Here is a 13,458-nt window from a genome sequence, read left to right on the forward strand (position 1 = left end):
ACGAATTACTTAGCTGGTTGACGAATTCAGCTATGTACAGCTTAGAAACAGCAAAACATAACAGAATCGATTACTTAGCTACTGGCATCGATGCTTACAGAACTACTAAATAACTGAATAACGAATTAACTACCAGCTCACAGAATAACAGCTACTCAGCTGTGAGGTGTTCTGTAGTCTTGCAAATTATTGTAACTTTAACTAACTTTGACAAGCTATAAACCATTTGCATTTAGAATGCGACGGTGATATATCAGTACATCACACATTATACTGTCATCAAGGTTTTATTAGTATTATATACTATTTTACGTATTTTGTTTCCAACTTGTTAAATCGTTAATTTGCGAGTTCACAATTTATTATGGCAGATAAACTGTAAATGTGTAAATAGTGACTATCGTCTACCTTGATTAAATATGAAAATATATTTAAAATAGTAAAATTAAAAGAAGATTTTGAATCATATCAAAATATTTGGTGCGTAAATATTGTGTATCAACTAAATTATTAACAGCAGATACATGGACATGTTCAAATCTGTTAAAACATTTAGAAGTAATACTTACTTATTCTAACGATTAATACTTTGTGTCTTTGTCCTACGTTATTATTATAATATTATAATAAAAGCTTAAACAGATAAGTTTTCTTAACATTGTATAATATATTAGGTATAATACCTATTAGTTATTACATATTACCTATATGCTATAGGAGAGGGTACCAATTTATTTTAGATGCAACATAAAATGTTTGACTTGAAAATGATGAGACTCAAACCAAATTGAAGAGAACAAGTGATTATATTGCAGAAGATACAAGTGAGAGATTAAATTTGGCAAAAGAAAAGAAACCAAAAGTTTCTACTATATTAGATTTTTCTCGAAGAAGTACTTTGATATCTCAAAGTAAGTCAGATTTAACTTTTAAATTGTTGATTACAAAATATTTTACCTTTTTTGCCTGTACCTTAATAGTTAATATTTGCTGAAGTGTACTACCGAGGTAGAAAAAATATTGTGAATATAATTTTTTATTTTATATTCATTTGTCAATGCACTTATTTGTTGCTTATTTTTTACTACTGCTATAAAATTATATTGTTTTAATTATTTATAAATATTCATATTTTAGAGGAGTTAAATTTGATTCAAAATCTAGTCATTAATGCTGCATTGCCATTTAATTTAGTGGAGCATGAAGACTTTAAAAAATTGGTAACAGTTGGATATAACGGCTGTCATGTATTAAGAAGGAAAACATTGATGAAAAATATAACGGTTCAACATGAAAATCTCATACTAACAATGAAAGATACATTTTCCAAAGTCGAATATTTAACTACTACAGCTGACTGTTAGTCCATTTTTAAAAGGTAGGGCATTAAAATAACTATGTATATTAACATGTTAGGTATAAATTTATATATTAAATATTTTTTTCAGGTCATATTTAGGGATTATATTATGTCATTGGATTAATCCAAAAACTCTTGAAAGAGTATCTTGTTTGTTGGCCATTAAAGGGTAGTCATACGTACAATATATTAGCTAAAGCAATAGAATCAGTATATTCGTACTTTAATATTAGGGACAAAGTCATATATACAACAACTGATAATGGATCAAATTTTGTCAAAAGTTTTCAGTAAGTTTTGTTCAGTGTTTTCTAATAAAAATATATTATTATTATTATTATAACTATGTTAGCCGTTAGATATTTCCTTATGGTTTTGTTTTACTAATCAAAATTTTGTATACAAGATTGCAAAAGTAATTTCAGAAATTCTTTTTATAAATGCCTATCTTATGGTTAATACCAATAATACCTATTACTTTATAATAAAATGTTACTCACTTGAAATAGATAACTTAATTTGAATTAGTTTTTTTATAAACTAAAATATTAATAATTCCTAATTTATACTTGTATTTTAATATAATTGGTTAACTAAGTTTTGATGCTGAATAAATGCTGGATTCAATTATTATTTATAAAACTATGATTAGATACGGTTCCTATTGGTCTGTTTGATAATAAATATGTGAATTATTTTCAGAATGTTTGGTCAATCATCAGAGGTTCAAGCTGTTTATAATAACCAAAAAGAAAAAGAAATACTTAATACTTTGGAAGAAATAAATGAAGAAGAAAATGTACATGGCAATTATGGGGAAAGTAATATTGAAGAAGAAGAAGAAGAAGACTTTGAGTTTTCTAGTATACCAATTTCTGAGGTTCTAAATAATGAAGAATTTAGTTCAAACCAACAAAGCAATTCTAATTGGGAAGACACTTTACTGTATAATTTGCCCAAACATCACCGATGTGCTTCACACACTCTCAATTTAATCGCAACAGCAGTAAGCCACATTTAAATATATTTTATAAGTTAATACTTATTTCTTATTTCTGGTTTCAGGACATTGAAAATGCTTTGAGATGTAATGATGACAAAAATGTAACCAACAGATCTTTATTGGGAACATATAAAAAGCAAAGTAGACTAATATTTGCAAAATGTCAAGCTATTTGGAACAAACAGAACCGTTCTAGTCAAATGGCTGACATAGTTAAAACCAATTTAGATGTATACTTAAAAACTCCTAATGATACCCGTTGGAATTCCTGGTTTGATGCTATAAAATTCCTTATTATTCATTTTAAAATGAGCCCTTCTAAATTTTATAAGGCATGCGATGCTCTAACAGTAAACCGTTTTTCTAAAACCGATATAGAATTTTTGGATGAGTATTTACTAATTATGGAACCACTGTGTGTGTGTCTAGATGTATTACAAGGGGAAAAACATATGTATTTTGGTTACTTATTGCCATCTATTACATCACTCAAACAAAAATATGATGATATTCTATCAGGAAAAAAATTAATTTTTTGCGATTTCCTGGTTACTGTGCTTAAGAATAGTGTAGAAAAACATTTTAATAAACAGCTCAGTGATCCATTTTTATTGTCTGCTACACTTTCACATCCATATTTCAAAACAGCTTGGCTTAACAATAGTAACAAAAAAGATACAGCTTTATCATTTTTATAAGCAATCTTGCTTGGAAATGTTCGAACAACAACATTTATTGGAATATGAATCATCAGACAGCGACGATACAAATAATTTTTTTGATTGGTCAAAAAATAAATCGAAATTAACTCTACCTTTGGAACAGGAAATTTCAAATTTTTTAACCAAAAGTCCAACTAAAGGTTTAGATTCTTTATTTGAAACTCCAACAATAAGAAAAGTATTTGTAAAGTTCAACACACCACTACCAAGCAGTGCAGCTGTAGAGCGTATCTTTAGTGTTGGTAGTGTCGTATTAACTAAAAAAAGAGGAAGAATGACAGATGAAAACTTCGAAAAAACATTAATGCTACAATGTAACAAACATTTAATATGAAAATATTTTAATATTTTGTTTAAATAAATACATTTTACATTCCTAATTAAGTATGTATTGTTTTTAACTGTGTCTATCCTGATGAAAGATGATATGTTTTGATAATATAAATATTATTCATAGAAGATAATAATTGCAGATAATTATTATTATATAATATTGTAAATTATAAATTGCCATATTTAAGTATATTATAATTTTAATTTACCAACAATATATTATATATTTAAATATTGTCCATAATCTCCTGTAACAATAATATATATTATTGTTACATGACACCTATGTATGTGTCAATTCCATAGTAGGCAATAGTGGGATATTTATGCTGAGATAAACATTGTTAATGATTGTGAGGCCTGTGGTCAATACGCACTGTTTATCGAAAGGGCAGTTCGAGACTGACCAGCAATAAACACGAACTCACCAAAAAACATGAACTCACCAACACCGGGATTGTTTACCACCATCTACATTTTGTTAAGTACAAACCAAAAATATATTTTGAACAGAGATTTATAAACCAAACGTGTTTTATTTATTGATAAGATCCCACATACCGTGTTCTAACCCCCCAGCTACGGAAAATTTATCCATAAGGACCAGAAAACCTTCCCTGGATAACTAATATAGTAACTAGGTTCCCCAGCCACGTTACACTCCCAAAAGCAATTATTAATTTATTAATATCCAAAACAAAAAATATGTTAAAAGTATTTGGACTATTTTTATGATGTGTATTCGAATACATATTCGGAATACTATTTTTCATGAGTATTCGAGTATTTATTCCAAATACTTTTAAAAAGTATTTTACCCAAGACTGCTATCTACTGCCAAATAGATGTTATATGTAGGGTCCACTCGTGTCAAATCTTTCTTGACGGTATCGAACCATCTTTGCCGTGGTTTCCCTATGGGTCATTTTTCATTCATATTTCCATTGAGCACTTTTCTTATTAGGCATCCTTCTGCACGCTACACGTGTCCAGCCCATTCTAGCCTTTTGCTACTAAGATATTTACAAATGTTCGGTTTATTATAAAGTCTTTGTAAATCTTCATTTTTCCTTCTTTAAAAAATTCCTAGGTCTACATTAAACACGAGACCATATATTTTCCTTAGTATTTTCCTTTCAAAGATAGCTAGCTTTCTCTCATCACTCTTTGTGCTGGCCCACGTCTCGCATGCGTATGTCACTATTGGTCGCAAATAAGTTATGTATAACCTTTCCTTTATTCGTCGCGATAGTAACTTTGACGTGAACATCTCTTTCATTGCGTAATAGCTTTTGTTAGCCATCATCAGTCTGATCTTTATCTCCTCACGCATGTTATTTTTCTCATTAATGTTCACCCCTAAATATTTAAACTCTTTTACTTGTTCGAAAGAATATCCGTATATCTTGAGATTGCTCTTCGGGATTACTTGTGTTGACATAACCATGTATTTTGTCTTCTCTTCTTTAACTGTTAAATCCATGCTTTGACTTACTTTGAATAATTTTTCCTTACTAGTTTATATTTCATTTATAGATGCATTTATAGAAGGACTAAGTCATCTGCATATGCTAGAAGAGTGTTCATCCCAACCAATACCATTTCTCGTTTTTCATGCATGTCCCTTATCACTTGTTCCAAGGCAAGATTGAATAGTATCGAAGATAGTGCGTCTCCCTGTCTTAGGCCGGTTTTGCATTCAAATGCTTCAGAGATCTCCTTCATAAAACGCACTTTGCAGTATGTCTGTTGGTTACAGATCTCTACTAGTCTCACCGATTTCCTTGGTATACCGAAATTTCTTAGTGGCTGCATGCTAGTTGCGGTCATTGACGATTTTTTAGATAAGCAGATATAACAGTTGTGGTCGCGCCGATTGTAGGTAATATCTTAGTTGCGGTCATATCGATTTTACCATAAATATATTCTTTGATATATTTTTTATTTTTTTTTTTTATTATAAAGAACAAGGTCTCGACTACATAGGTCATTGGCCGCGATTAATGATTACATACTAATTAATACATGATATGTAGATAATTATAAATATATAGTGGGTAACAAAAACAATATGAATTAGAAGCGAAAGAAGCAAGATACAGAAACAAAAAGTTAAATAGTTTTGTGTAAATTGGTGTCTCTTATAAAACTAAGTGTATTGTTGATATTTTGAGGTTCATTGTTGAGGCATTCGGCGATACTACTTGGAATGTTGTGTTTAGTTCTTTCTTCATTAAATTGGCGGCATTCTAAAAGGAAATGTTTGATGGAAATATTGGATCCGCAGGTGATGCATGGTTTTGGGTCTGTTTTGTCTATGAGGTGTTTGTGGGTATGCCAGGAGTGTCCAATCCTTAAGCGGGTTAGAATTACTTCTTGTTGTCTAGTTATGTTCGATGGGTTAATCCATCTATCGGTGATGGGTTTAATCTCTCTTAATTTGTTGTCCCTCAGTAAATGCCATTCCCTACGCCATGAGTTTGATATGATATTTTTTGCTTCTTTTTTAAGATCATTTTTAGAAAGTAAGTTCAATGTTTCGATGGTTTGATCACTGGTTGCTTGTTTTGCCATCATGTCTGCTCTTTCGTTTCCTTCAATTCCAGTGTGGCTAGGAATCCATGTTAGTGTTATAAGTTTGTTAGTATTGTTGAGAAGATTGATGATATTATTGGTAATTTCGTTATTTTTTGGGGGGGTTTTGGATACTTAATAGTGTACTCAGAGAGTCGGTTAGTATGTTGAAGGTGTTGTTAGGCATTTCCTTGATTATATGGATTGCTTTTTGGATCGCTAAGGCTTCTGCGGTGAATATGCTGTTTAGGGTAGGTAATCTAAATTTGTATTCTGAACCATTGATTATTATTGCAAATGCAATACTGTTTTCGGTTTTGGATGCGTCAGTAAAAACTAAAACCTGATCTCTATTTTGTGTTTTTTCTTTAAAAAGATTTCTGAATAATTGAGGGGCGGTGTTTCCTTTGTTGTTTTCAGCAAAGCTAAGATCAATAACAAAATTGTTTGGCCTCCAAGGTGGTTTAGTCAGAATTTCGGATTTTATTATATGTTTTAGGTTTATATTATGGGCATTAAAAAAATTTTCTATCCGTCTGCCAATTAGTTTGCTTATGTTGGTCTGTAGATAGTATGTATTATTGTTTCTTTTGTCAAATAAGGAATTATAGGTCGGGTTGTTTAGATATGAGGCTATTTTGAATGCGTATTGTAGTTCGAGTAATTTGCGTCTTTTTTCTAGGGATATCTCCCCGGTAATGCATAGAAGACTTTTGATCGGACTGCTTTTAAATGCACCTGTTATTAGGCGTAGGTTGTTGTTTTGAATTGTCTCGAGTTTTTCTAGACTTGTTGATCTGGCACTGCCGTATATGATAGCACCGTATTAAAGGGGGGGGGGGGGGCCTAGCCGGGGCGGGAGCCCCGAGGCCCTCTCGAGTACCCAAGTGAAAGGGGCCTAAACAATTTTAAGCCGATACACGTTTTTCAGCGATTTAAAAAAATAGTTTTTCTGCATTTTAAAAATCATTTTTTTAATCGACAAAAATAACTTAATAGTAAATACCTATAAAATCACTATGGTAAAAAAGACGCATTTTACTGTTATTTAATATTTTATTGATATAATTAATAATATCATCAATATGTAATAATGTCATTTATATCTGGTTATACCAATAATACTATAGACATATAATTTACATGTTTGTGGATAATACTGCTATTTTTTTTATAGTATTAGTGAAATACGGGAAATTGCTGGCGCTCTAGTATTATATAATATCTTATCGCAACGCATGTAAGTTATTTATAGCAACCCGTAATGCTTATGATATATTAATTTAGACGATCTAGTATCATTTTATAAAACTCCTGCAAATACGAGACTAATGACAACGAACTAATAATATTAATTTACATATTTTTGCCATTTTCGGTTAAATATTATTACAGTTCTCATTTCTACTGTGTAGTGTTATTTCTCAATTTCTCATATTGTGTTAAAAAAAAAACCTGGATAATCATAATTTTTTCTAAAATGATGAAATCAAAAGTTTTGAGTGGATCAGCAAAAAGAAAGAAGAAAGAGCAGCAAACAAAAAATATTTTACTAACTAATAAAAAAATTAACAGTTTATTTAGATGCATTCGACCTGGTAAGTGCAAAGCATTCAAATTATCATAGTCATTATGGAATACCTATATCATACATGTTATTTTCAAAGCTTAACATTTTTAAAACTAAACTTAGTATATAATATATTTATAAATCAATAATATTTTGAACCTTTATCATGGCCATTTATTGAAAAAGAAATTATCTTTTTTTATAAACAAGAATGAAATATTTGATATTGTTATAATTTTTAAGCAATGAATTAAAAAAACTACTCTTTTATTAACTACCTAGGTATTAAAAATTAAATATTTTTATTTAATAAGTATTTTATTTGCAAATTTATTATATACCAGTTTTTATTAAAAATTGTATTTTCATAATATTATTATAATGATAAAGAAGCCAACGGTTTAGCTGAGAGCCAGAGTGATATTGTGCCACATGAAAATTTGTTAGACATCAGTACAAACTGTGAAATTGAAGAAAAATTAATTGAAGGTAGGTATCGAATTACATATTTTAGTTCATTTTTGCTATTGTTTGACATTGATGCTATATTTCATTTTTAGACAATATGGTAAAAGTTAATATTGAAGAAACAACTACTGAACTAAACATTGTAGATTGGAATGTATACAAAGATCCCTTTTTTCTGGCCAAAAAACATGCAGGAATCTTTTATTGAGTGCTGTGTGGAAAAAGGACCTGATTATTTTCAAAATTTGAACTCTGATTTTATAAATTCAAAACGTTTAGGTAATTAAAAAAATTCTATAAAAAAGTTATTTAAAATAATTAAGTGTTGGTAAATTATGTCTTAATAATATACAAGAAAATACTCAAAGGTACTTAACAAGTTAAAGAGTTAAAGTTAAGTTAAGAAGTTTATTTTTTAACTTAACTAGTTTAATCTATTGTTGATATAACTTAGTTGCATAATGTATTAATATATTAATGCATATAAAATATGTATTTAATAATAAATATTTGTATTCTATACTTATAATTTTAAATGATCTTATATAGATACTATGAATCTAAATTATAGATTTTTTTATCTTGTTTTTATTCTAATGACTTAAATTCACCTGTATTATATTAAAGCATTTTAGTCACTTTTTAAAATTATCGTGTAATTATTATTTTATTATTTAATAAGATGAAATGTCAGTTATCAGTACATATTTATTATGACTTTTCAGATAAGAACTTTAACAGACACTTAACCCTAGCAATGTTTACTCGATCCTTACCTAATGGACAAAAATGTAATAGAAAATGGCTTCTCTATTCACATAGTCAAGGATCTGTTTATTGTTTTGCTTGTAAATTATATGGAAAATATAGAGAGAATCCCTTTATTTCTGGTGGTTTTGATAAATGGAAAAAATCTGAACGGATTGGCGAACATGAAAATAGTCAACAACACAGAAATTCTATCAATAAGTGGTTATTAAGATCTAATACCAACAATTCTGTCAATAAAGATTTTTTGTCGTCAAATTACTGCTGAAACGAATTATTGGTTTGAAGTATTGAAAAGACTTGTATCTGTCATTACATTTTTACTAGGGTCAATCTTATGACAATGCCTCAAACATGAGTGGTCAATTTAAAGGGCTTCAAGCTTATGTCAAAAATAAAAATCCATTAGCTGTGTTTATAACTTGTACAGCTCATTCGTTAAACCTAGTTGGAATAAATAGTGTAAATTGTTGTATTGAAGCTGTCAATTTTTTTTGATTTTGTACAAAAATTGTATAACTTCTTTAGTGGGTCAACTCACAGGTGGAATATACTTATTAACATATTGAAAAAAAGAAGAAAAAAATAGTGTCAACGAAAATTCTAGGCGACTTCTTACACTTAAATCCTTAAGTGACACTAGGTGGTCTTGCCATGCAGAAGCATGTAAAGCAATTGTTGTAAATTATGAACAAATTTTGACTGCGTTAAAAAGTATGTATGATGATGAAGAAAATAATTTTACAACTATAGATGCTAAATCGTTATGGAAGAAAATGGTTAAAAGAGAAACTGGATATATGTCATTACTTTGGAATGACATCATGGAAAGAAGTAACAAAACGTCAACTGAATTACAACATTCATACTGTGAAACAATGAAGGCGATCAACTTGTTAAAATCACTAAAGTGTTATGTGTTGAGTTTACGAGACTCAAATTCAATTTATGAAGAAAAAAATACCTAATCTTAGTTCTGAAATTACTATTTACTACTCAGATGAAAAGCAAAGAAAAAAAATTAAAAAATTCCCTGATGGTAGCAAAAATGAAAAAAATGTTAAAAGGAAAAAACAAATTTCGTGTACAGACTCATACATTTATTATTGATAAATTTGTTTCGGAATTAAACAAAAGAATTTCAGCTTATGAATAAATTGGTGATCATTTTTTATTTATAACACACTTAACTCAAAAATCGAATGAAAAAATTGATTTGAGTGTCTCAACATTTATTTCAAAGTATAAAAATGATGTAGATTCTACTTTACCAAACGAACTTGTACAATTTAGAGAATACTGGAGGCTTTGTCAACCTTCTTTTGATCCAGTTGACATTCCCAAACTATTTGACTGGTTTGTTAATCAATCACTCGAAGAGGTATTTCCTTTTATATTTACTCCTTTAAAAATATATTTGACAATTCCTGTAGCTAATTGCTCGGCGGAGAGAGTTTTTTCTAAATTAACTAGAGTTAAAAATAAGTATAGAACCAGTCAAACCCAAGAAAATTTAGATATACAAATGATTTTATATTCAGAGAATGATTTGTTAAAATCATTTGATTTAAATGATGTACTAAAAGAGTTGGCTTCAAGTAAAGCAAGAAGAAAAAAAATGTATTTAATTAAATTATATATTAACATTAGTTTAATATTTCTTGTAAATTGTTAATAAATTTAAAACTTATTATGAACATTTGTATTTAAATTAATGAAATATGAAGTATTTACTTTTATCATACTGAAATAGTAGTTTTATAGGCATAAATTATATATATACCTCTTAAATTTATAATTTTATAATGCAATTGATAATTTGTGAAATAGTAAAAAAAAAAAATATTGTTCTGCGAGCGGCTTTGTAAAGCATGTTTTGTCAAAAGGGCCCATAAAACATTTCTGCCCCGGGGCCCAATAGGTGCTTAATCCGGCCTTGACCGTATTCTATTTTAGATCTAATTAGTGTTTTGTAAACATTGTGAAGAATTTTACTTTGAGCACCCCATTTGTTGTTCGCTAGTATTTTAATTATGTTGGTGGTTTTGGAAGTATTTGTTTTTAAGACTAAAAAGTGCTTGTTCCAGTTCAGCTTATTGCCGAAAGTCATTCCAAGGATTTTGATGTCATTGACTAAGGGTATAATTGCATTGTTGAGTTTTATTTCTGATTTGAGTGCTCTTTTTGTTTTCTTAGAAAAAACTATGCATTTGGATTTAATTGATGAAAATCTAAAACTATTTTTTTTGCTCCAATCATTTATGATATCTACACTAAGCTGGATGTTTTCTAAAATGGATTTATTATTTTTGCCTTTGCAGAGTAAATTTATGTCATCGGCAAAATTGTTGATATGTGTGGGCAATTTTATTATTTTGGTAACTTCGTTGATTACAATTAAGAAAAGTGTAACACTAATGGGGGAACCTTGTACCACTCCGTTGACTAGAGTGAATTCTTCTGAGAGCGTGTTGTTGACTTTTACGATGAATGATCTATCTGATAAGAAATGTTGTAGATAAGCATGAATGTTGCCGTGGATCCCCCAGTTGTATAGAGTTGTAAGCACCTTGTACCGCCATACGGTATCATAGGCTTTGCATATGTCCAGACATATAAGTAACATACTTTGTTTTGTAGTGAAAGTGTCGCGAATTTCAGTTTCAATGTTGGTTAGACAATCGTAGGTGCTTCTTTGTTTCCGAAAGCCAAATTGTTTATCCCCAAGTAGGTTCTTTTTTTCCAGGTACCAACTGAGTCTGTTATTTATTATTCTTTCTAATAATTTACTTAATGCACATAGGAGCGATATAGGCCGATAGCCTTCGGTGGTATGTTGGTTATTTGACGATTTAGGAATAGGGATTATTGTTGCTTTCTTCCATTGTTTGGGGAATTGTTGGTCAGATAGAGTTTGTTGAATATTTTTAATATTAAGTTAATTCCTTGGGTAGGTAAGTGTTGTATAAAGTCTATAGGAATATTGTCGGGACCACAACTCTTGCTTTTGGATTTATTGAGACTTAACATTATTTCGCTAATAGTAATTTCATCATTTAATGCTCTTAGGTCTTCATCTATGAGTGAGATCGCTTGCGGTGTTTTAAATATATTGTAATCCTCATTATCTTTTTTGTGTACTAGGAAAAGTGGGTCTAGTGATGAGTTATTGCTATTTTTTTTCAAACTTGCAACCAAGTTCATTTGCTATGTCTATAGATGCTGTTAAGTTTAGGGTATCAGTTTGTAAAAATTTGATGTTTTTGTGTACTGGGATATTTTTCATTGCTTTAATTTTTCCCCAAACTTCAGATGGGGGAGTAGTGGTTGTTAATATTTTAGTAAAGTGCTGCCAAGTTAGTTTTTTGCTATCAATGATGGTTTGTTTGGCTATATCTCTGAGTCTTTTAAATTCAATTAAGTTGAATATATTTTTGGTTTTTTTATATTTGTTATAGGCTTTTTTTTTTGTTCCTAATAGATATATCGCAAGCTTCGTTCCACCAGGGGACCGAGGGTTTTTTTCCTTTATACCGTGTAATTCCTATTGACTTGGAGGCTGAGGTTAAAATAATATTTTCTAGAGTTTCAAGTGTTACTTCAGCGTCTTCATTTTCTGGTATATACAATTTATCTAATTCATAGTTGGTTAATTGTGTATACAAATCCCAATTTGGGCTTTTTAGATTCCATTTAGGGGGGGAGTTCGTAGAGTTCTACGTTATTGCGATACTTAACGTTGATAATGATGGGCCAGTGGTCACTACTATATGTTGCTGGTATTACTTTCCATTCGGAATTGCAGCCTATTGAGGTAGACAATAGAGTTAGGTCGATTGAAGATGTATTGCCTGAAGCTGTTGTAAAGTGAGTGTCATTTCCATCATTTAATAACATAATATTAGGATTATCAAGAATTGTTTCAATGATACGACCTCTGGCGTCGGTGTGTTGAGAACCCCACAGATTGTTATGGCTATTGAAGTCACCAAGTAAAAAAAAAGGTGTTGGAAGTTGATTTATTATATCTTGAATATCATTTTAGTTGAAATTAGTGAGGTTAGGTAAATAGATGTTACATATTGTTATGTTTTCTTTGGCTTTTAATCTGATTGCAATTACTTCCAGATGGGATATTAATTTTATTTCATGTGCTGGGTATGAAGTGTCCGTAAAAACGGCAACTCCCCCACTGGCCCTGCTGCAGTTAATTCTATTTTTGGTGAAGACTTGGAAACCTTTAATGTTAGGCAATGACTTATGTGTAAAGTTGGTTTCTTGTAAGCAAATAATATTGGGGTTTTGTGTGTTGATTAAGATTTTGATTTCGTTAAGTCTATTGAAGAAACCATTTACATTCCATTGGAGGATATTGATATTTGAGTTGTTTGTTGAAAGTGTGTTAAATGTATTTTTACTATTCATTTTTATTTTTTTTTTTAACTAATGCGGTAGGATAATGGCTTGTTTTAGTTTTGTGTGTCTGAATTCAAATGTTTGTCTAGATATATTTTGAATAATTCGTTATGCAGACGAGTAAAACGTATTTTACTACTATTTGATTGAAGTTTAGGTCTAACTTTTTCAATTATATCTATCATAGCTTTTACCGAAATGTTATACTGTTCAAGTATAAGTTCAGGATCTGGATTACTTTGTA

General features: G+C 29.8%; 1 protein-coding gene across 1 annotated transcript; it reads left to right on the forward strand.

The window, feature by feature from the left end:
- Positions 1-815: 815 nt before the first annotated feature.
- LOC112600006 lies at positions 816-3,061 on the forward strand (the record flags this gene model as incomplete). The annotated part of the gene is made up of 6 exons (XM_025347134.1): positions 816-911; positions 1,138-1,331; positions 1,460-1,650; positions 2,063-2,366; positions 2,426-2,825; positions 2,883-3,061. Coding segments are annotated over 6 exons (1,364 nt in total), but the record flags the coding sequence as incomplete, so codon positions are not given.
- Between the last annotated feature and the right edge of the window lie 10,397 nt (positions 3,062-13,458).

Source organism: Melanaphis sacchari, unplaced genomic scaffold (assembly GCF_002803265.2).
Source record: "Melanaphis sacchari strain LSU unplaced genomic scaffold, SCAv2.0 Contig596_pilon_pilon, whole genome shotgun sequence".
Classification (NCBI taxonomy): domain Eukaryota; kingdom Metazoa; phylum Arthropoda; class Insecta; order Hemiptera; family Aphididae; genus Melanaphis; species Melanaphis sacchari.